Source organism: Rhinolophus sinicus, linkage group LG07 (genome assembly GCF_036562045.2).
Source record: "Rhinolophus sinicus isolate RSC01 linkage group LG07, ASM3656204v1, whole genome shotgun sequence".
NCBI classification, from domain to species: domain Eukaryota; kingdom Metazoa; phylum Chordata; class Mammalia; order Chiroptera; family Rhinolophidae; genus Rhinolophus; species Rhinolophus sinicus.
In genome coordinates this window covers 28529325-28551461 of record NC_133757.1, presented here as the reverse complement: position 1 = coordinate 28551461, position 22137 = coordinate 28529325, and the positions used below count along the sequence as shown (strand labels likewise).

Here is a 22137-nt window from a genome sequence, read left to right as displayed (position 1 = left end):
GAGGAAGAAAGAGGCTGGGGAGGCCCCAAGGGGGTTCCGAGGGTTCACTAGGTGAGATTGCCCGACCTCTCCAGCGCTCCCAAACCTGCTGGAGGGCGTGATGCCTCTGCCTACGCCACCGCCTCCCGCCCAGCCCGGGTGTTTCCAACGGGTGTCGCCTGGTACTTCCTCGTTCCCGCGCGTCCGGGACTCAGCTCGCTACGCCCAGCGCCCGCGCTCCTCAGGCGGGAGGGGGTCAAAGGGGAGATGTCGCAACCGCCTCCCTCCCTCTTTCCCTGCCTCGGCGCTCAGCCGCCTCCCAGATGAGCGCTCTCGCAGACAGCTGCGGGCCGCCGGCCGTCGGGCATGTCCCTTGAGTGCGCGCAGGCGGCGGGCACTGGGCCGCCGCGCAGCCTGGAAGAGGCCAACCGCACCCGCTTCCCCTTCTTCTCCGAAGTCAAGGGCGACCACCGGCTGGTGCTGAGCGCCGTGGAGACCTTCGTACTGTCGCTCATCTTTGTGGTGTCGCTGCTGGGCAACGTGGGCGCCTTGGTGTTGGTGGCGCGCCGACGGCGCCGCGGCACCACCACCTGCCTGGTGCTCAACCTTTTCTGCGCGGACCTGCTCTTCACCAGCGCCATTCCTCCCGTGTTGGCCGTGCGATGGACTGAGGCCTGGAGGCTGGGCAGGGTCGCCTGCCACCTGCTCTTCTACGTGATGAGCCTGAGCGGCAGTGTCACCATCCTCACGCTGGCGGCAGTCAGCCTGGAGCGTGTGGTGTGCATCATGCGCCTGCAGCGCGGCGTGCGGGGCCCGGGGAGGAGAGCGCGGGTCGCGCTGCTGACGCTCATCTGGGGCTACTCGGCGCTCGCCGCGGGGCCCCTCTTCGTCTTCTTCCACGTAGTCCAGCAGCGTCTTCCCGGCGCCGACCAGGTGAGCGCCGGGCGGGCGTCCGGGGCGGGCTGGCAGGCGGGGATCAGATGGAAACGGAAACCTGGGATGAGGCTTAGCAACAACAATAATAGGCCATTCGTTGCACCCAACCCTTGTGCCAGACACTGTTTCGGGCGCTGGGAAGTTTAATCTCTTAAACGTCACTTCAACCCTGCGATGTAGGTCGTATAAACGCCCCCCCCCCCAACGCTCTGTTAAGTCCCCAAAGTGCCTGTAAAGTGCACTGACTATTGCAAATTTAATGAAATAACGGTGGGTTTAACAGTCAGACAGACAGAACTTCGTGGATCCGGAGTGGCTAATCCCATTACATGGAATTCTGCTTCCTCACCGGGTGCGACAGCACTCTAATTATCACCTACTGTGCAGATGAGGAAGCCGAGGCACACAGAGGAATAGCTTGCTCGCGGTATGTCACCCTTAGTGCGAGGGGGAGCTGAGATTGTGCTCAGCAGATTAGTGTGGGCTGGACAAGGGTCCTGCTTTGAGAACCCGCGCGCCGAAAACCTGCTTTGAGAACGGGCAGGTGCCTATGGATGGGCCTGGGAGAAAGGCTCATTAGAGACCCAGGGACCGCAGACCCAGTGCTGCCTCTAGGGGTTTGTGACTTCCCCTCTTCGGAGCCTCAATTTTTCCAGCTGCAAGACAGAAGGGTTAGACTAGACCACCGGATCTTACCCTGAGAGTTTTGGTGGACGGGTGGTTTCAGGATATCTTGGGCACCCGAAATGTTCCACAGATTTCAGAGGCTAGACACACGACCTTTATTCTGGGCAGCGCTCCCAGAGTTGTCATTGGGATCATGGGGCGGGTGAGGGGAGTTGGGAGGGGGTCCACGATCTGCAAAATGTTCTGCGGACAGCTCATGACATTGGCTGGGGGCCACTCCACTCCTGCGCCCCAGAACCCCCGCGCTGGTCTGAGTGGCTGGCCTGCTATAGGGTTTGAGTGCTGAGATTCACCCTGGGCTCAGGCGGGGGTGGAGGACAGTGGCGGGCGGTTTTAGCTGTCATCCAGTGTATTAGGGGCAGACAAAAGACATAGGTTTGTGGACCCTATGGGAAGGTGCCAGTCCTCGTTCTAGGCAGAGTTCTTCATTCCTCCTTTTCCCCACAGAGGTCACAAGGCCACGAAAACTCAACCCTGGCACTAGGAGGGAGTGTGGGCACCCTGCGCACAAACCACAGTCCCAAAGAGAGGCCTGCGCAGAGGCCGGAAGGGGCTGGGAGGGGAGGTAGTCAGGGTGGGGAATGAGAAGTCACGTGGGGAAGGCTTCAAGCTGTAAAGGTGACACCCCCCCCCCACCCCGTGTATTGTCCAGAGCCTGGACACACAGGTGGGGTTTTCTGGGGGTTTCCCCAGACCAGTCTGTCACACAGGCCTTTTATTGGGGTGGGGTGGGGTGGGGTGGGGAGAAGTCAGCATCCTGTGTAAGCAGAATCTTGTTTTCTTTCTTTCTTTTTTTTTAAACACATATCAAGTCTAAATGTCCATTTCCTAATAGTTTATTTCTTATGTGGAATAAATACATTTGTGGGGTTTTGCTTGTTGGTTTGTTTTGTTTTGTGACTAGCAGGCAGAAACTGTCCTAGGTCTGTGTTACTTGATTAAAGTTATGTGAGCCTGTGGCATGTCCCCTTAAGGGGGGACCAGGAAAGGTGGCATTAGCTAAACTGGTGGGTGCCATGGGCAGACCAAGGACCATAGCTTATTGGGCAGGCTTGTCTTTCTCAGCTCAGATACACCTGAGAATTAAGGTGGGTCACAGATGCCTCTCACATAAGTGGAAGACGAGGCCTCATCCCAGACCAATTGGACCATTGGGAGCTGGGATTCTGCCACCAGTCTTGATTTTTTAAAAGTTATTCTCGCTGAATTACAGTGTTTCTGTGTTTTTCACAGAACTTGGGGGATTTCTCCCCCATTTTATTTTTTTACAGAAAAATTGACACTCAGGGAATTCAGGATCTAATACAATATATTGTGATAGTATCTTATGTTTCCAGATTTTGTATCTTGTGCCTCTCCCTTTTGCAATTGTTTTAGGTACACTTTTACTTAATTGACAAATAACGCTAAAAAATGAGGCTCATGTCACCTCTAGGCCAAAAGCTCAGACTAAAACTGCTTGCCAAAAAAAAAAAAAAGAAAAAGGAAAAGAAAGAAAAACTGCTTGCTGACATGGACACAGGTGGTTGTTTGAGCGAGAAGGCCTTTGCACAGATGGGGTCCATCTGTGTCATGCTACTCTGTATTTTACCCCCGGTAGGGCGTCTGTGTGTGGTCAAGGCCCTCTACATTCACTTCTGGAAGGACCAGAGTTGTACTGCAAGGTGCTTCCATGGAGATCTGTGCTATGGTGGCCTTCCCGCCATTCCCCTCGGAACTGGGCACACAGACCCCTCTTGTTTTAATGCAGAAACACCTCCTTGGTCTTCAGAGCCTTAGGAGAGCAATTTGGGCAAAGCCGCAGGGAGAGCATGGGCCTGCACAGCACCTCAGAAGATGGGGGGGGGGGCAGGCAAATTGGCTACAGGAGCCCTGTTCCCTAAAATTAGTAGAGGTAGGGAGAGGGAGCGTGTAATGAAAACTCTACAGTCCTTTCCAGCTCCCCGCTCTCTTTGTCTTTCCCCCTTTGTGTTGTGCATGCCCCCCCACCCCACCCCCGCCTCACACACATACACCTGCCAGTAACCCAACAAACAGAAAAACTCCCCAGCCCCTCAAAGGCTGTCACCTGAGCAAGCAGGAAACTCATCTTACAGGTGAGCAAACAGGCTCAGTGGTTTAAGAAATATGTTGAAAAGAATGAGAAATAGAATAAAAAGGAATGTAGCCATTTAACAAAAGAGACAGAAGGATCTAGTCTAGACTGAACTGAGTCTCACATTAAAATTAGCAAAGGCTTGTTTTCTCAGTCCTCTATTCCCAACTTCCTGGCTGCAGGTTTGGCCTGCCCCCACCCACTTGGACATGAAATATGGAGGTTTTGGATGGGGGACATTTTCCTATTCAAACCACTGGCTGAAAGAGCTAACTAACCTCAAGCACTTGCCAGGGAAACTGCCTCTCTGAGCTTTCTGCTTATCTGGACTCCCCACCTCCCACCAGGAACATGATTACCTTTGTCTTTTTGGGCAGTGGGTGCCCCGCAGGCCAGGGTGGACTAAACTTCCCTGAAGGGTGGATGACATGATAGACATTTCAGAAAATGCTAGCTAGTTTGGTATTTGGAGTGTGTGAGCTTTGGAGTCAAACATTCTGAGTTTGACTCCCATCTGTGCCATGTAGGAGCTGTGTGACAAAGGCAAGTGGTCCTGTCTATACCTCACTTTTCTCATTTGTACAATGGGCGTGGTAACAGCATTAACCTTACAGGATTGTCGTGGGGACTAATATTCAGTAAGTGGGCCAACATCTGGCCCCTACACCGTTAAGTGCTCAAGAATGGCCAGCTATTATTAGCATCCTTATCTTTGGTTATAAATATTTTAAACATTCTTCAAACAGTGTAATTCTTCTGATTGCTGTAAAATAATAGACTGCCATTTTAAGAGCATGCACACATCCTAGCAACTTAGACATCTCAGCTAGGTCTGCTCGGCCTGTTCCAACGGGATTCCTGCCTGTGTGTGCTGTGGCCCAGGCGGAGCGGCGGTGACCCTCACTGGCAGGTAGGGAGGACTGTCCACCCTGGCCAGAATGTGCTGCCCATTTCTTCTATAAACATTTACTAAGCACCCCTCCCTCCTGCGGCCACCACAAGTCACATGACTGGGACACTGTCTCTGTCTTCAAGGGGGTGCATTTATCGAGCTCTCAGATAGTCTCAGACACAATTTGGTCCTCACAGTTACCTGCAGTTGGGGAATTTGGACTTAGGTGGCCTAGTCTGGGATGGGGTGGGCCTTTGAGAATGAGATATGTGAAGGGGTCACATAGCTATTAAGGCAGAACTTAGAAGTTCCATCTGAGTGAAGAGGGAGAAAGAGGGAGGCAGAAGGCTAGTTAGTACACAGGTTTTTTGCAGCTTGGGGAATGGTGGCACCATGCCCTGAGTCAGTGACTACGGGAGATGGCATCTTTTGGGAGAGAGACTGGAGGCTTGACACACCTTTGAGGCATCCTGTAGAGATGTCCTCCGGGCAGTGGGGTGAGTCTGGGGTTCAGGAGAAGACTGGGCTGAAAAGAGTAGATTGCAGCAGCATCTGCAAAAAGAAGACATGAAACAGACAAGATGTCAGGGAGAGCTGGGAGGTTGGGAGGATACAAGTCACACTTAACCACACTTAACTCTGATGTACATGGCCTCCCGCCCCCATCCCTTCTGGTCTTGACACTGAGCTCCCTGCTCCATTATTTCCCCTGGATGAAGCCCCATCCTTCCATGTACAGCTGACACAAACCCCTCCCGGTTGCGGGTCCCCCGGGTGTCACCACTCTCCTGTCACCTGGAACTCTCTGCGTGCTTCCAACTTGCTGCCATATATGAAGTTTCCCAGTGCCTTTCCCTCCCTGACTGCACCAAGCCCATCCTCAGTGTGGCCTCACAGTGGCTCAGCCTCCATGGCTTGAGTCAATGAGTGGTTGAACACACGGATTATAGAACACTCGTTGACTCAGCTAGCTCTGTTTCTATATTTAAGTAACAAAGCAGGCCTAGCACTTTCGGTTTTCAAATTTCTTTTTTAAAACCAGGAAACATTTCAAATGTTCAGAAAAAGTACAGAGAATATTATAACATTCATGCCACCACCTTCCAGATTTGACGCACTGCCAAACTTCTGTAAGTCACAGCCTGGGAGAATACCTAGGATCAAAATGTCTTAAGTAGATTTTCCCACAGAAACAAAATTGTAACACCAAGTGAGATCTCTGACTCTGAGCCTGGTGCCTGTTTTGTTTTGTTTTGTTTTTTAAATGAGAATAAACATTGTGTTTAACTAATGATACCATATAAAGCTTTGTAAAGAGCATATAAATCAGTCATTTAGTCTACACAGGCCAGCCACACTGTCTCTTAGTTCATGCATGGGGTGCTGTGAAAAGTTCTTATCTTACTTCCTTATCACACTCTGTGCCTGGAGTGGGTGCCACAAATCAAAGGTGAAAGAGCATCTTCATTAGAGGCATGGAATTTGGGAGGCTTCCTGGGATACGTTCATTGTCTGTTGAAAAACTAGCTGATTAGGTTTGCTAAACTGTCATGGTCATCTGTGTTTCATATTTGATCATCATTTCTCTTAAGAATGAAATTTAACTGCCATTTTTTTCTCTTATAAAAGTCATCTAGGCACATTATAGAAAATTTAGAAAGTTCAGATAAACCAAAAGAATAAAAATAACTTAAGAGTCCCACCTAGAAACAGACACTGTTCATTTTCTGGAGTGTATCCTTCCAGTCATTTTTGGTGTGTGTGTGTGTGTGTGTAGGTACATGCATATCTATTCATTCACACCTACACATTTTCTTCAACAACACTGGGCTAAGACAGGCATATTGTTTAGGGATCTATTTTTTTGCCCCTGATGTAGGGAGAACACCTTGCTCTATCATTACACATTCTTCTATATCATCTTATTAAGGCTGGAGAGGTTTTGGCAGACATTCTGGAGAAGGCTTTTGGAAAGAGTTGGGGCCTCTTAGGGGTTTTAAGAAATGCTTCTGGGGTCATCTGTTTTTCTGCCCTCCCTGTACAAGTATAAGGATTATAGACCAAGTCCCATTCAGGGCTAGAACCTGTTTCTTCTGATTACTGCTTCAGCAGATCTGCTGGTACGTGTTGCCCACCAGTGTAGTAGAATGAGGGGCCCATGGTGGGCAGAGAGCTCAGTACAAGCGAAGGCTGTGTGGATTATCTAAAGAGCCATGGTCACCCACTGCCAATATTCAGAAGATCCTTGAGAGATACAAGTTTCTTTCCAGTCACCAAAATGTAGAAAGATCTAATAAACTTTCTCCCATCAGGTCTGGACAGTGGGGATTGGGATGGAGGAACAAGTTTTTGGAATGCCCAGTATGAGCCATTCAAACAAACTAGGAAAAGGAAGCAACATTCTCACCCCTCTTTACAAGGTACACATACGATTAAGTCATTCTTCCCTGCTTGACTCGCCTTAGAGTTTTCCTGGCAGGCCCTTGGATATCCCTTGTAAACACTTAGCTCTTTAGGGATAATACCGTGTGATTAAAAGGATGCCATCATTAACGTTATAGTCTATTATTTTAGGAGAATGTTTCTAAGCCTCAGTTTCCTCCTCTGTGTTGGGGAAAAAAATAATAATGTATTTCAGTAAGGTTTTTGTGAACATTCAATGAGATACTGTATGTAAAATGCTGCCCGGCACAAAATAAATTCTCAATGAATATTAGAATATTTTCTGTTGATACTGAATAGGAGAAGAAGTAACTATTTGACTGTACTTTCAGTTTGACTACTCAGTTGTGATACTTGTTGGGAAATGATAAAAATTCTTTGTCTTTGCCTAGTGTAACATTCAATAAGTATTGATTGAATGAATGAATGAATGAATGAATGGTACCATGGATGATAATACTACTTCTGGACATTCTTGTCCACCAAAAATCAATAATGTGGTCTTTAAAAATCTATTGTATGTGTTTGGTAGTATTTAAGGCAACTTGTTTTCTAAATAGTTTTGTTCCTATAGTCAAACAGGCACAGGAAGTTTGTGTTTGGGAGGGTGAATAGATAGGTAGGTCAGTAGACTGGACTCTTTTCATTGACCTGTTTATTGGAAGAACATGTTGCAGCAGCTCTTACTATTTAGTAAGGTCCCCACTATTTCGGGTTTGTATTAGTGTCAAACATTTGAATTTAGCACAACATAGTGAAGGCAACAAGGCCACAAACCTTCATGCTCTTCTGCCACATTCCAATGGTTTTACATCAGGAACTGACGGAGAATTGTGGTTGCATCTTGCTCTGGGGCTGCAGTGTGCTCCTCTGGAGAGGCACGTGAGCACAGAGCTCCTGTGTCTGGGCTCCATTGTTGTCTTGGAGTAAGCCCTGGACTTCTCTGATGCAGCTTGGCACTTTGTAGACATTTGAACACCCTCCAGATGAACACTTAATGCTTTGATCTAGACCCTGTTGCCTTCAGCATACACAGAGTGATCGCACTGAAACATTGTTCCTGTTTTGATATGCTTGTGTGTGGCGCATCACTTCCAATCTTCAGAAACTTTCTGGGGTCAGGTTTTTCACCTGTAAAATGAAGGACTTGGAAAAGGCTCAAAGGCTCTTTACAGCTCCGTCCAGGGAAGTGGAAAGAGTACTGACCCTGGAGTCATGCCTGGGAACTGACTCTTAGATCTTATCAGCCTGTGATCCTGAGGCTCTGTTGCCTCCCCTAAAGAATGGGAATAATAATTATGGTTATTCTGAGGTCAGAGGGAAATGATTTATAAGTGGGGTTGTGTGGGCAGTGGACAAGATTCTGGGATTTCTTGTCATGCCAGTTGTGTAGCAGTGTAACAAAGCAGTGTAACAGTACCAGGTAACCCCCAGCTGAGACTGAGCTAAAGGCCAAATAAGAAGCCAGCATTTAAATGACCTTCTCTTCCTTTTTGTAACTAGGAAATTCCGATTTGCACACTGGTTTGGCCCAGCCTTGCCGGAGAAATCTCCTGGGATGTGTCTTTTGTTACTTTGAACTTCTTGGTGCCAGGACTGCTCATTGTGATCAGTTACTCCAAAATTTTACAGGTATGTTTGCTTCCTGACTGCAGCTGAACTTCACTCAGGCTCAGGGTATCTCAGGTGGATTCTTGGCATTTCCATGTCAGAAGTTACCTAGTGTTCACACCACAACAATCCCGCCTCACTATCCAGATCCACCCCTCTGCAAAAAACAAAAAACAGAAAAACAACAACAAAAAAACAGTTATATCTGTGACTGTTATTATTCTTTTTCACTGATCACTAAATACAAGCTTATTGTAAAAAATTGAAGACATATAGCAATGTGTAACACACATTTAAATTAAAAATCTCTACCTGCATTGTTAACAATTCAAAGTATGTTTTTTAGGTTATTTTTCTTAAAAATGTACATATATACATACTTTTATGCCATATATATATATATATATATATATATATATCCATATAAAATGATATATACTACTTGTCATGATTCAACCCAATTTTTTTCCAGATTTGAGATAATACTATCCACCCCTTATCTTCCTTTTCTCACTTACACTATATGGTAACATCTTCCCATATCAGTTCCTATATCTCTCGTTGCCTCATTGTTTTTAATGGCTTCTTGGTCGTCTATCATGCAGCTGTGACATAATTTATTTTATGGGCTTTTGGATTGTGTCCATTATTTCCCTGCCACACACAGCAATGTAGCAATAGAGAATGTACACTTTAAAAAACTTTTTATTGAGTATAGTATACATATATAAAAGCACACCCAGAATATATGCACAGCTCAGAAACTGACCACACTCCCAAAGCAGCTCCCAGAAACAGAACGAGAAACAGAACCTTAGTGGAAGCCCCTCCTGCACCTTCTGGCTGCTGCCCTCACCTCCAGGAAATGTGCTTTTTCAAGTGTGGGCTGAAACCGGACAGGATCTCTACCTTTGGAGAAAGCATGTACAGGGGCATAAAAAAGACCTGCCAGGGGGTGGTCGGTTAGCTCAGTTGGTTAGAGCGTGATGCTAATAACACCAAGGTTGCCAGTTCGATCCCTGCATGGGTCACTGTGAGCTGCACCCTCCTTAAAAATAAAAAAATAAAAAAAAGATTTTAAAAAAATAGACTGGCCAGCTTATTTCCAAGCTCTGGAGGCAGCCTGTTTACATGTACAGTGCCAGTCCCGGCAAACAGTGTGTACAATGTGCTCATGCTTCTTTGAGAAGGTAAAGTGCAAAGCCTTTGAGTCCTTTCAGAGGTTTATGTTGTTGAATCTTGGTTTTATAGAATATTATGGGTCATCTGACAAACAAGGATATTGAAGTGGGGCCCTGTAGGTCCTGCTTGCTGTGTGGCCACTTTTATGGCCCTTTCTTTGTAGCTGAGGATCTGTAACCTTCTTAAATGCTCAGAACTCAAAACCAGGCCATGCTCCATCTTGGTCTGCTAACCCCTGGCCCCTGGGGGAGATAGCCCCCCCATGTTATTCCTATGACTTTTCCCCACCAGTTGACTTGCGATCGCCCCTCCCCCTTAAGTGATCTCTGTGTCTGGGGATTGCTTAAGGGTATGTGGCGGGTTCAGTCCTGGAGCTAAGGTCTGTAAAGTGCTTGCAATGGGGTCTGGCATGTGTAAATGCTATGTAAGTGTTACCTATTATCATTATATTAAAAGAAAAGAAGTGAGGGGAAAAGAAAGAAATGTAGAATGAATTTTTTAAAAATTACTTAAGAAATATTTATGTAATGTTTACAATATGTCAGGAACTAACTCATTTAATCCTAAAAAGAATGACATATGAGGAAACCAAGGCACAGAGAGATTAAAGTAACTTGCCCAATGTCACACAGCTCATAAGCAGCAGCATCAAAATGGAAACCCAGTATCATCTGGCCCAAGTCCTTTAGAGGCCAAGAGGGCTTTTGTCCTCTCCTTTCACTCATGCCTCAGACTTCTCAGCTGCCTGCTGAGAGAGGACTGACTTCTTCCATGCAAAGGTTTCCCACCCGCCCCTTTATCGTTTTCTCAGGCCAGGGCCCACCTGGGGACACTTCCCTCATGCATAGAACAAAATCCAAAGCCCTTACCTTAAAGCCCTATGTGACCTGTCCCCTGCCTGCCCCTCTCACCTCATCTTCTCCCCTCATGTGTCCATGTTGGCCTCTGAGCTGTTCCTCACATATGCCAACACACTGCTGCCTCAGGGCCTTTGGACCTGCCGTTTCCTCTCCTGGATCTCTCATCACCAGATTTCTGCCTGGGCCATCCCCCTACTTCATTTAGGTCTCTACTCAGAAGGCTGTTCTCCAGAAAGACTCCTCATCATTCTCTAGTTACCCCGATTTATTTCTCTTCTAAGCACTTATAAGCCCTGTCATATTCCATTTATGTGTATTTGTTTGTATATCATCTGTCTTTCCCACTAAAATGCAAACTCCATGAGAGCAGAGACTTTGTTTACTATTCTAGCTCCGTGCCTAGACTAGGGCCTGGTTTATCCATTGTAAGTGCTCAATAAGCACTCATTGAATGAGTAAAGCAAAAGTCTTGAATCACACTGAAAGGCCAACAGTGCCTTCTCATCTTGGGCAATGGGAAAGTCACTGGACAAAGAGTCATAGACCTGGGTTCTAATCCAAGTTTTATTACTGTGTGACCTTAGGCAAGTCACTTAACGAATATGGGCTTCAGTTTTCTCTGGAGCTAAATGAACCTCAGTGGATTATTTAACACAACAAAATGAGAGTGCAGCTTTGATAATGTTTTGAAAATCACAGTGTTAATGCAAATATAAGGCTTTACAAAAATTACTTCCCATCCCACTAGCAAAACTATTCCCATTTCCCAGGAGGACTATGACATTTGTCCTCACTTTACACCTGTGGGTTTGCCAGGCCAGTAGCTTGGAGGCAGGTAAGTTGCCGCCAGGCAAATGGAGGGTCTGGGCAGGCCCGCACAGTGTGCGTCTCTCTCCCTCTGAAGATATTCATATTCAGAGAACCAAATCAGCTTTTCTGCTGAGTTTTTTTTCCTGTCAAGAGCATAACTCTGTAAAATCAACTGAACATAAATATTAATTAGCCATATTCATAGAGACACGATTAGCAAATCATTTGAAGCCATGGGACACAGAGCTAAGCTACCCACCCATTTCCCACCAGCCTGTCAATACTGCTTCTAACTCAGGTTCCATCTCTAGGCCTGAGAAGTGCCTCTTTCAAATCACCTTGATCGTTTATTCCTCTAAAGCAGTCTCTAGGGCATTTTCTAGAACTCCAAGGGATGGATGTAAGATGTTAGAAAGAGTTTCGTGATCAAGTGAGTATGGGAAATGCTGGGTTAATCAAAGTTAAATGGGTTTTTTTGCTGTGGGACTTCTCAGAGCTTTTATTATGCTAATGTATTTTGGGAATCTCCAACACAGGAATAGAGTAGGAAGCATTGTCAAGTCTTTTCTAGACTGGTGTTCCACGGAATCGCCTTTGGATTCTTCCCTTCCAGGGCCGCTTCATGTGCTCAGGGCAGTGGCCTTATCCACCCTTCTGCCTTCCCTGCTTCCTCTTTCCTCATGACTCAGCCATGCTATACATTTTCAGTGGCCTTTTCCAATCAGGGATATGTCTCCCAGCCACTCCCAAGTGCCTTCAATTATGCTGTCAAAGCTAACTGTTGGGCTTTGGTTTACATTGTCACCCAGCAACTGTTGTCATGGCAAAATGAGATGCTTCTACTCTTTGTGACAGTTTGTATGTTTCTTGTTCCCTCTATTCCCCACTACCCACTAGAATGGAAGTGCAGGGTGAGCAGGGCTTCCTTGCTTATTGCTGTGTGTCCAGCACCTGTAATAATGCTTGGCATATAGTGTGGGCTCAATAAGTATTTCTTGATGGGAGTTAGTCTGCGGCTTGACGTTGGAAAACCCTTGCCTATTTCAGAGTTTAACTAAGAAACACAGTCTGTTTCAGCGAAACATGAAGGTGTTAGGTAGTGAACAAACAGCTCTGACCCTCATTTCCCAGCTTTGGGGCCTGTTTGGAAAGGGAGGGGAGGCGGGCCTTCCGGAAAGATGGAGTCTGTTGTCTGATGATTCTAATCAGGAAGTTAGTGATTGACCAAGGAGCTCCCAAAGGAGACCCAACGCCCAAGGACCTGAGCTGTGTCATGGGGAGCGGCCTCTCTCTGCACCCACCTGTCAGCAACCATGGCCTGGTGGCATGGAGTGGCAAAGGGTGTGAGGTGGGGAGAAGGTTCCCTCACGCCCTTCACATGCTCATGTGAGTGTGAAGGCAGTGAGTCTTGGTCAGTTTAAAAAGTGACCATCTTCAAAGGTCTGGGGACAAACGCCAAGTCTTTTGTCCTAGATTGGTTCTCATACTTTAGTAAGAATCACCTGGGGAGTTTATGAAAAGTGCAGATTTCTGGGCCCCACTCAGCCCCACAGAATCAGAGTACCCAAAGGTTGGCCCACACAGGTGCCTTTTATCGAGTGCCAGGTGACTGAGGCAGGTGGCCTGGGACCACATTCATGGAGCACTGCCCTCTCTCCCTGCAGCAGGGTGCCCAGTGAAGAGCTTGGGTGCCTCTCCCTGAGATACACGTCCCTCACTTGACCTTGAGGCCTTGAGCAAGTCACTTCAACTTTCAAAGACTCCGTCTCTTGTCTCCCAAATGAGGTAGTGACAGATGCTACTCCATATGCTTGTTTTAAGGATTAAAGTTAATCCTCAAAAGTTAATTGAGCTGGGCGGCTGGATGGCTCAGTTGGTTAGAGTGGGAGCTCTCAACAACAAGGTTGCCGGTTCAGTTCCCGCATGGGATGGTGGGCTGTGCCCCCTGCAACTAAAGATTGAAAATGGTGACTGGACTTGGAGCTGAGCTGTGCCTTCCACAACTGGACTGAGGGACAGCAACTTGGAGCTGATGGGGGCCCTGGAGAGGCACACTGCTCCCCAATGTTCCCCAATAAAAATTAAAAGAAAAAAGTTAATTGAGCATTGAGTTTAATCTAAAATATCGAGTATTCTGCACAATGCCAGAGACATTTAAAACCTTGGATAAAAGCTGACTAATCTTGTCTAATGAACAGGGAGCAGGGGAGGAGCCACATTTGATTATAATGGGCCCATTTTCCTTCTCCCAAAAGTTGTGGGTGGACAGAAGGAAACGGTAGCAGCAGTGAGTGCTAAAAAAAGACCCAGGTACTTATTCCCTTGGCTCATGAGTCAGCCCGTTTTGTCGTCTGTTTGTGCACTGTCATTGTCAGGCACAGAAGCCACACGGCTACCCAGTCCCCAGGGAGCCTGCAGTCTGGGGGTTCAGAGGTAAGAATGAGGCTTCAACATCTGCTACATAGCATATGTGGTAATGTGACGCCCTAAAACAAAGCACTGCAGAATGCCAAGCAGGAGATAAAGCCTTCTAGGGGTTCCTGGCATTAGAGATTGGAGTTATAGGCTGGGCAGAAGCCTTTCCATTGATGGAGATAGTAGAGGATGGGAAGGAACTAGTTTAAGATTAAGAACAAGGGCTGGAGTCAGACTGCCAAGGTTTGAAGCCAGCTTTGCCACCTGCTGGGTACTGTTGGGCAAGTTGTTTAACCTCTTTGAGCCTCAGTTTCTTCATCTGTAAAATAGGGGTCCTGAAAGTACATATGTCACATAATTGCTGGGAGAATTTAAAGAGATGCACTAAAGTGAGATGTACAGGGCCTGCATATAATAAGTGCTCAACAAATATGAACTTCCATCAACATCATTCATTCAAAAAATATTTACAGACTGTCCCAGGGACTCCATCCTTCTTGGCAGGGCAATGAGGGAAGTACAAGAAATGAGGCTGCTTTTGGAATCATCCCTTATGTGTCCACCAGTCTGCACTTAGGCCTAGAGTGACACCCCTACTCAGAGGTGGTGGCATTGCCCCTGTAGCCTGCCCACCTGCCACCCTGCCCAGCTGTTACTCTCCCAGGTCTATCGGCCAAGGTAGTCTCAGATTAACCAGCTTTCACCTGAACACATTTTATAACTTTGATTCTACACAGCAGCTTCCAGACTTGAATGTGCCAATGCCAGAGGTCAGGCATGTGAGTCTAAGGTGGTGGTTATGTCTCCTGAGAAGCCCCACACTGCAGAGCACGCAGTGGTGGGAAGGGCTTACGATGGCAGCCCCTTTGGATCCTATTATGCCATGGCTCATCTTGAGCTGGGTTTGCAGATAGGGGCTTTGACCACGTATTATCAATGGAGTGACCTTCAACAAGTTATTCAAATTTCCCAAGATTCAATTCCCTCATCTCTGAAGTGGGAATAATAATAGCACTGATCTAAAGAGTAGTTGTAAAGATGAAAGGTGACAATTTATGAGACAAATGCTTAGCACAGTGAGTGGCATACAGGGAGCCCTCCCTAAAGCTCAGCAATTCAAACTCCTACTGTTACTGTTGTTGGGGAACCAATGAGGAGGAAAGGGCTCTGCTCACTCATACCTGTTGCCCTGGTTTCCATCACCAAGAGGTGATGCACAGAAGCAAGCAAGCAATTGTATTTAATCATAAAACAATTAAACAGCTGTCCTTCAATCAGCTAGTTAGGTGTATTCTAAGAAGACTATTTTAAGCTGTTCTGATCTGGGAGTTAAATTTGCCCAAATTGTGAATGATGCTAATTGCCTTCTAATTACTTCCCCTCCTGAGATTCAAAAATCTCAGGGGAATGGGCCTAGGAAGGCCTGCTAATGATGAGATTTGTGGCCATTAAAATCTCCAGACATGTAATGTCGTGTGGGGCAGCCTGCGGGGTAGCCTGCAGGGTGTCTGCTCCTGCTCCCCACATAAGAATGCAGGACATGGTGAGGCCAAAAAGGAACACCGACGGAGCCATAGATAGGGGAGTCATACTAGTATATTCTCACTGGAGGCTGGATCCACACTGTCTGCAACCCACCATCCTAACTGCAATCCGCGCTTGCCAGCTCAGCCACCATCTTCTTGCTAGCCCCCATTTTCTGCTAGCATAGCCACGGCAGTTATATTAGTGGCCAATGGCTCACCGGTTATAGCTGATGGCTAATTAGCCACAGCAGATGGCCATGTAATCACAGTTGATGGCCATTTACTACCTGAGCCAGCACCTTTCCACGTGAGGCCAAGAGCCTGGAAACTGCACTCCTGGCTCTGTCCCCACATGTAAGCACCCACTGTGTGGCCAGAGCAGAAGGATATAGGGCCAGACTAAGCAACTGGGAGTTAGCAAGGACCATGAATGTGGCCAAGACATTCTGAATTGAATCTCTTCCCAGGGGACAAAGGTCTCAGGCTGGAACAAAGCATGTCAGGCTAACAGATACAGTGCCCCATCACATCCTGGGTTTGTCCTCCTCATCCCATCTCCAGCCCCTGTCCCCCACCCCAATCTCTTGGCACCACTGAAGCTGAGCAAGTAATAGGGGACAGCAGGCCTCTGCCCCCTGGCTGTGCTTAAAGGACAATTAGAATTAGGCAGAAGGGCAGGGTGCACCTGAGCACTGGACTCTTTCCAGCCACCAAGGAGGTCAGACCCAGCCAGCCCACCACCCTGTGCCCGGGGAGACACTTAAAGGGCAGCCCCAGCTTTTCTCTCACAGACTCAACTTCCGTGGGGCTTTTGCTCTAAAGCAGGGGTGTCCAAACGTTTTTCAATGTTTTTCACCAAGGGCCATATGCGGTAAAATATACAAACAGCCGGGCCACTCACTCGAGGTGAAGTATGTATTGCTTCACCTGGTTTATTTAAGTAAACTAAATATATTTTTGGAATTTGCTGAGGGCCAATTAACAATGGATTGCGGACTGCAGTTGGCCGGCGGGCCGCAGTTTGGACACTCCTGCTCTAAAGTGAATACTTCCAAGGCTCCTCTTTTCAAAGCAGCTCGGCTAAACCTTCTCTCAGAGGCTTAATTCTTCACCTGTACAATGAAGGGTGGAGTAGGCCTGGCGACTCAATGGTTCTCAGATCAGCGGCAGCAGCAGCACGTGGGAGCTTGTGGGAAACGCGGAATCTTAGACCCACTCCACACCTGCTGAATCAGCCTGCATTTAAACGAGACCGTGCTGTCATGCTAGGTGTCATGTGGGGTCTCTGGTCCCACTCCCTGCACAAGAACGCAGGACATGGTGAGGCCAAACAGGAACACCCACGGAGCCATGGATAGGGGAGTCATACCGCTATATTCTCACTGGTGGCTGCGTTGGAGACACAGGAAGCAGGAGCAACATGATCCACAATCTGCCGTCTGCTTCTCTGCCAACCGACCCCACCTACTAACTGCAATCCGCTGCAGTTATATGAGTGGCCAGTGGCTAACTGGTTACAGCTGATGGCCAACTAGTTACAGCTGATGGCCATCTACTACCCAAGCCACCACCTTTCCATGTGAGGCCGAGAGCCTGGAGACTGTTCTCTGGGACTCTGTCCCCACACTACTGCATGCCTCCCAGAAACAGTAAAGTCTGAGAAGTACAGCTCATAGGATGCTTGGGTTCCGTCTAGCTCCAACACTGTGGTTCTAAGATGTTATGAATGTTTGTATGTTCCACACATACTGTTTTCATGTGGGACAGTGGAATGAGAGGACATGTAAGAATTTATTTTAATCTGATCAACCTGTCTTAATTGAGGGGCCATTTCCATGTCCAAGGCTGCCCACTGCCAACTAGTAACCAGCCTCTCTGCTAGGCACTGAAACAAGACCCTCGAACTGAACAGATTGATGGCAGATGTGGGAAGCAACACCTACAAGATCTCCTGAGAGAAGAGTCCAGAACCTACTTCTAAACCCATATAACCAGGGTTGCCTTCTTTTCCTGCACCCCTTCTGCTATGATGCTGGGCTTGATCATTAGTACAAAATATTAGAAGTGCCAGCAGTTCCACTGTTGGGAATTTACGATGCACTCACCTGGGTGCACAAAGATACGCATGAGGATATTTATCCCACCAGTCGTCACCTCTCAACTAGGGGCATAAACATGAAACGGTTTTGATTTTTCAACAAATGTCATCAGCAGTGCTCTGACCAACGCCTCTTTCTTACTAGGGAGGGGAACCTTTAATGACACCTAAGTCTGATTCCAGAACTTTCCAGTAACATTTTGGTTATGCTTGTTTATTTTAAACCATCAATCTATGGTCAATCTAAAGCTTCCCCGCCCACAGGACAGGGTGGGAGTGAGGTGGCGGGAAGGTGTCTGTGCTGCTGATCTCCTTTATGGACAGGGAACTTGGATGGTTGCTCATGTGAGGTGATTGTCCCCTTCTGTTGGTTACTGCCTCTGGTCTCCATGTAGCCATGGAGGTGCCAACAAACCCTGCTGAGCAGGGCATCATTCCCAAACAGCCACTCCCCCCACCAGGCATTGGTGGGGGCCCTTCCAAGACCCATCTTTGTTTTCAGACTGAGTCCTGGCAGCAGCTGTCCTAGCAAATGAGCAGCCTCCAATCTCATCACCTTCCACAGCCCCCAACTCAGGGGCCTATGGCAATGCTAGGATCCATTTTCAATTGCCCTCACAAAAGGAAAGGAACCTAGTGTGGGGGTTCAGGCATGGCCACAGCCTTACACCATCTTCCATTGCCCTCTCCTCCACCCAACAACCTGGAGGGGAGAGGAGAGGGAGACACATATGTGCTGCCACTTCAGCCAGTACCTCCCCCCTCCCCCCTACACACGCAAAAGGCTAAAAAAAAAAACATACTCACGAATAGGGGCCTGGATAAACTGTGGTACAGCCACATTATGGAGTCTATGCTAACAAGATAACAAGAATGAGGTGCCTTCTCTCTGGGCTGACATGATGTGAGCGCCAAGATATCCTTCTAAGTTAAAACGAAGCAAGGTTCCGAGTGGGGTGCCTGGCATAGTCCCATGTGTGTACAGAGCAAAAGTGCAGTAGTGGGTGAGCCACAGCTGGGTGTGTGTGGAAGTAGAGCGTTTCCAGAAGGACACATAGGAAACCGTTTACTTTGGTCACCTCCAGGAGTGGACATGGAGGACACGCGGGCTAGAGGCCTTATATTTTTCTTTTGATCTCCTATCTCCTTCACTATCACATTGAGTTTGAAGCACTCATTGCTTTTATACAATTAATTACTTAACTCTTTCAAAAAAAGAAGTAACAGGGCAGCTATGTGTCTTAGTCTGTTTGGATTACCATAATAGACCATAGACTGGGTGGCTTATAAACAACAGAAATTTATTTCTCACAGTTCTGAAGGCTGGAAGTCCAAGATCAGGGAACCAGCATGGTAGGGTTTTTGTGAGAGCCTTCTCCTGGGTTGCAGACTGCCAACTTCTCACTGTGTCTTCCTGTGGTGGAAGTGCCCCAGGGAGTTCTCTAGCCTCTTTCTTAAGGGCACGAATCCCATTCAAGAAGGCTTTGTCCCCAGAACCTAATCACCAACCCCCCAAGGCCCCACCTCCTAATAGCATCCCCTTGGGGGTTAGGTTTCAACATATGAATGGGGAGGGGGGCACGTTCAGACCACAGCAATCTGCTTCTATCCACATACCCCTCTCCAAGACCATCCAAGTCAGGCCGGTCACTTCCCCTCATGAACTATATTTACAAGGTGGCCGATTTTCTGCCTCATTTCTCAGGGGGCAAGCCAGGTGCCCATTTCCCCAGGCCACCCTAAGCGGCCACAGCGCTTCCAGGCTTTGAGAAGGAAGTTCTCTCAGCACAAAATAGTCCCAGTGCACCGGTGGCAGCAGATTTCAATTCTGGGGCCCTCTGCGCCTCCTAAATCAAAACCCCCTGACCTCCCCGCACTAAATCATGGCTCCGGTTCTGTTTTGCGTTCCTGCAGATCACAAAGGCATCGAGGAGAAGGCTGACGGTGAACCTGGCTTACTCGGAGAGCCACCAGATCCGCGTGTCCCAGCAGGACTTCCGCCTCTTCCGCACCCTCTTCCTGCTCATGATCTCCTTCTTCATCATGTGGAGCCCCATCATCGTCACCATCCTCCTCATCTTGATCCAGAACTTCAAGCGAGACCTGGTCATCTGGCCGTCCCTCTTCTTCTGGGTTGTGGCCTTCACGTTCGCCAACTCGGCCTTAAACCCCATTCTCTACAACATGTCACTGTTCAGGAACGAATGGAGGAAAGTTTTCCGCTGCTGCTTCTTCCCGGAGAAGGGAGCCATGTTTACAGACACGTCTCTCAGAAGAAATGACCTGTCTATTATTTCCAGCTAATTAATTGTTCTCTGTAGGCGGAGTTTGTCACTCTCTTAACAAGCCATGGTGTGTTTTCAAAGGGAGTTAATTTCCAGGACCATTGCACCGCTGTACCCTAAGAAAATGTAACCTATGCAAATTATACATTTACAGTACCAGTAAATTAAGGGGTGATCATTCAGTATGAGAATTTTATCCTTTATAAAAGGATTTGTTATGGGTTCCTTTAAATATGAACTTTTTCAGTGTGTTTGTAATATGATTGAATTGAATAAAATTTTTATTTATAATTGTTCAGCAATCACATCTCCTGCATATAAAGCCATACCTTGCTGGTTTCTGAAGTAAGTCTTTGGCCTGATCTAGGACTCAGATCTCTCTGCTGAAGGGTCACTGGCTACTCTAGATCCCTGCCCTGGACTTACAAGGCCTAAAGGATCATTCATTAATTTCAAGAATGCTTGAGGAATTTTCAGGGAACAATTAAAGGTGACTTTTTGTTTCCTTTTAGAAGAAATGCTATGGACCCCTTTAGGAGAAGCAGTGTCATGATCTCAGAGAGAAAATAGGATTACTATAAAACGTGGGGGGTTGTGGGAAATGATCTTGGAACATACTTTGGGAAGGTGGGGCAAACACAATTTGTTGATGGACAGGATATAGAATGTGAGGAAAAGAAGATTCAAGGGTGATTTTTAGATTTATAGTCCGACACTGTTTGGATGGTGGGACAGGCAACAAAAATGGGGGAAGACGGGGGCTGGGAGAGCCAAGAGTTTCATTTGGGGCTTGTAAATTTGAACTCTCAGGGAGATCCAAATGGAGAGTGTGCAGTTGGATGCTGGCATGTGGAGTGTGGACCTGAAGTTAAATGTTGAGAGTCATCAGATAGTGTTTACAGGCCTATCATTGGGAGAGAAGAGAGAGAAGAAACCAGAGCTAAAGAGAACCCAGGGACATGCCATCATATGGAAGTTGGGCCCAGGGCTGGAATGTATAATAGCTCAGGGCCTGGCACATAGTAGGTGCTTCACAAGTCTTTGTTGCTGAGTATATCAGCACCAACCAGTAGTCGCCATTGCTCATGGAATTTCATGAGTTGCTTCCTTCTGAAGATTCATGGTGTTCACAAGCTTGAGAGCAGATTTTTTGGTTCATCTTTAGTTAATAGATTTGGTGAATTAAAGCTGTATTTTGAAGTGATGTGTGGCTATCTTATGGGTCTCTGGGCTTGTCAAACTGAAGCTGAATAGCCATCCTGGCTTTGACAGTCTGCTGTTCTGTGTGATGACAGGCAGGGCTTTCCCATACATGGTCACCTCCCTCTTTGGTGGGAGAACAAGCACATTGGGGTGGGGGACCCGGGAACCTCCCATCGACCCTTGATATTCCAGCACCTAGGCAGACATCTCCACACTCACGGGAGAGAGGTGCCCTTCCCAACGTCCCGACATATTTCATAGCCATCAGGTGGGCATCGCCAGTGTTTACACAACGCCTAAAGTCTCTCTAATTGGATCCTCACTGGATCCCATCAAACAGATACTGTTTCCCCATATTTTACAAGAGAAGAGTGAGGCTCAGAGAAGCAATGTAATCAGCCTTAAATCACATAGCTAATATAGAGGGTGCCAAAAAAATGCATACATATTTTAAGAAGGAAAAAACTGTATTAAAATTATAACACTCAATATATACTGATAACAAAAGATAAATATAAGTCATGTGTATACATTTTTTTTGGCACCCCCGGTATATATCTAAGTTGGATTTTGACTTAAAACCAAGACTTTCTAGTACCAAAGCCTTATTCCTTTTCAAGATAAGAAACTGAAGCACATGGCTTTTGCATGCAATTATACACTAATTGTCACAAGTGCTGCCAATGGAATGGGACACTAGTATTTGCTCCAGTCCCGGCTACTATCCCATCCCGTTTCCTGCATGCTCCAGGTGGGTGGCAGGGGGCACACCTTGATTTTCCCCCAGACCTGGCTTCCAAAGGCCCCATGTTCCAACTCCCCCAGGGAAGCCTGAGGCCTCCTCCCTTCATCATTTTGGCCACACCTGATCTAAGAAGTGAATTAAGTACTAGAAACAATGAAAGGTTGTGGGGTGTTTACTAGAGCTCACCCAGACCCTTGCCTCCCATCCTCTCAAACCCAGCTGAGTGAGCTGGATGTCCTGCCCCCCTCATGGGCCCAGGGCTGACTGAGGCCTTGGGCTCACTGGCCTGGCCTAGCCTACACTCACCTGTTCTTTGGCCTTGGTGTCTTATGCAGGCCAGCGGTAAAGGCCTTCCTGGGTTAATGGGGAAC

The 22137-nt window shown here is 47.3% G+C and overlaps 1 protein-coding gene across 2 annotated transcripts; it reads left to right on the top strand.

Moving 5' to 3' along the window:
• Nucleotides 1-185: 185 nt before the first annotated feature.
• Nucleotides 186-20508, top strand: FFAR4 (free fatty acid receptor 4). Of its 2 annotated transcripts, XM_019739617.2 has the most exons (4): nucleotides 186-912; nucleotides 6902-7009; nucleotides 8535-8663; nucleotides 19448-20508. In XM_019739617.2, the coding sequence occupies exons 1-4, from the start codon at nucleotides 346-348 to the stop codon at nucleotides 19835-19837; spliced, it is 1194 nt and encodes a 397-aa protein (XP_019595176.1). In that variant the 5' UTR covers nucleotides 186-345; the 3' UTR covers nucleotides 19838-20508. The 2 variants fall into 2 exon arrangements, with proteins under 2 accessions (XP_019595176.1, XP_019595186.1); XM_019739627.2 differs by lacking the exon at nucleotides 6902-7009 and having other exon boundaries at nucleotides 188-912; nucleotides 19448-20502.
• The last annotated feature ends 1629 nt before the right edge of the window (nucleotides 20509-22137 follow it).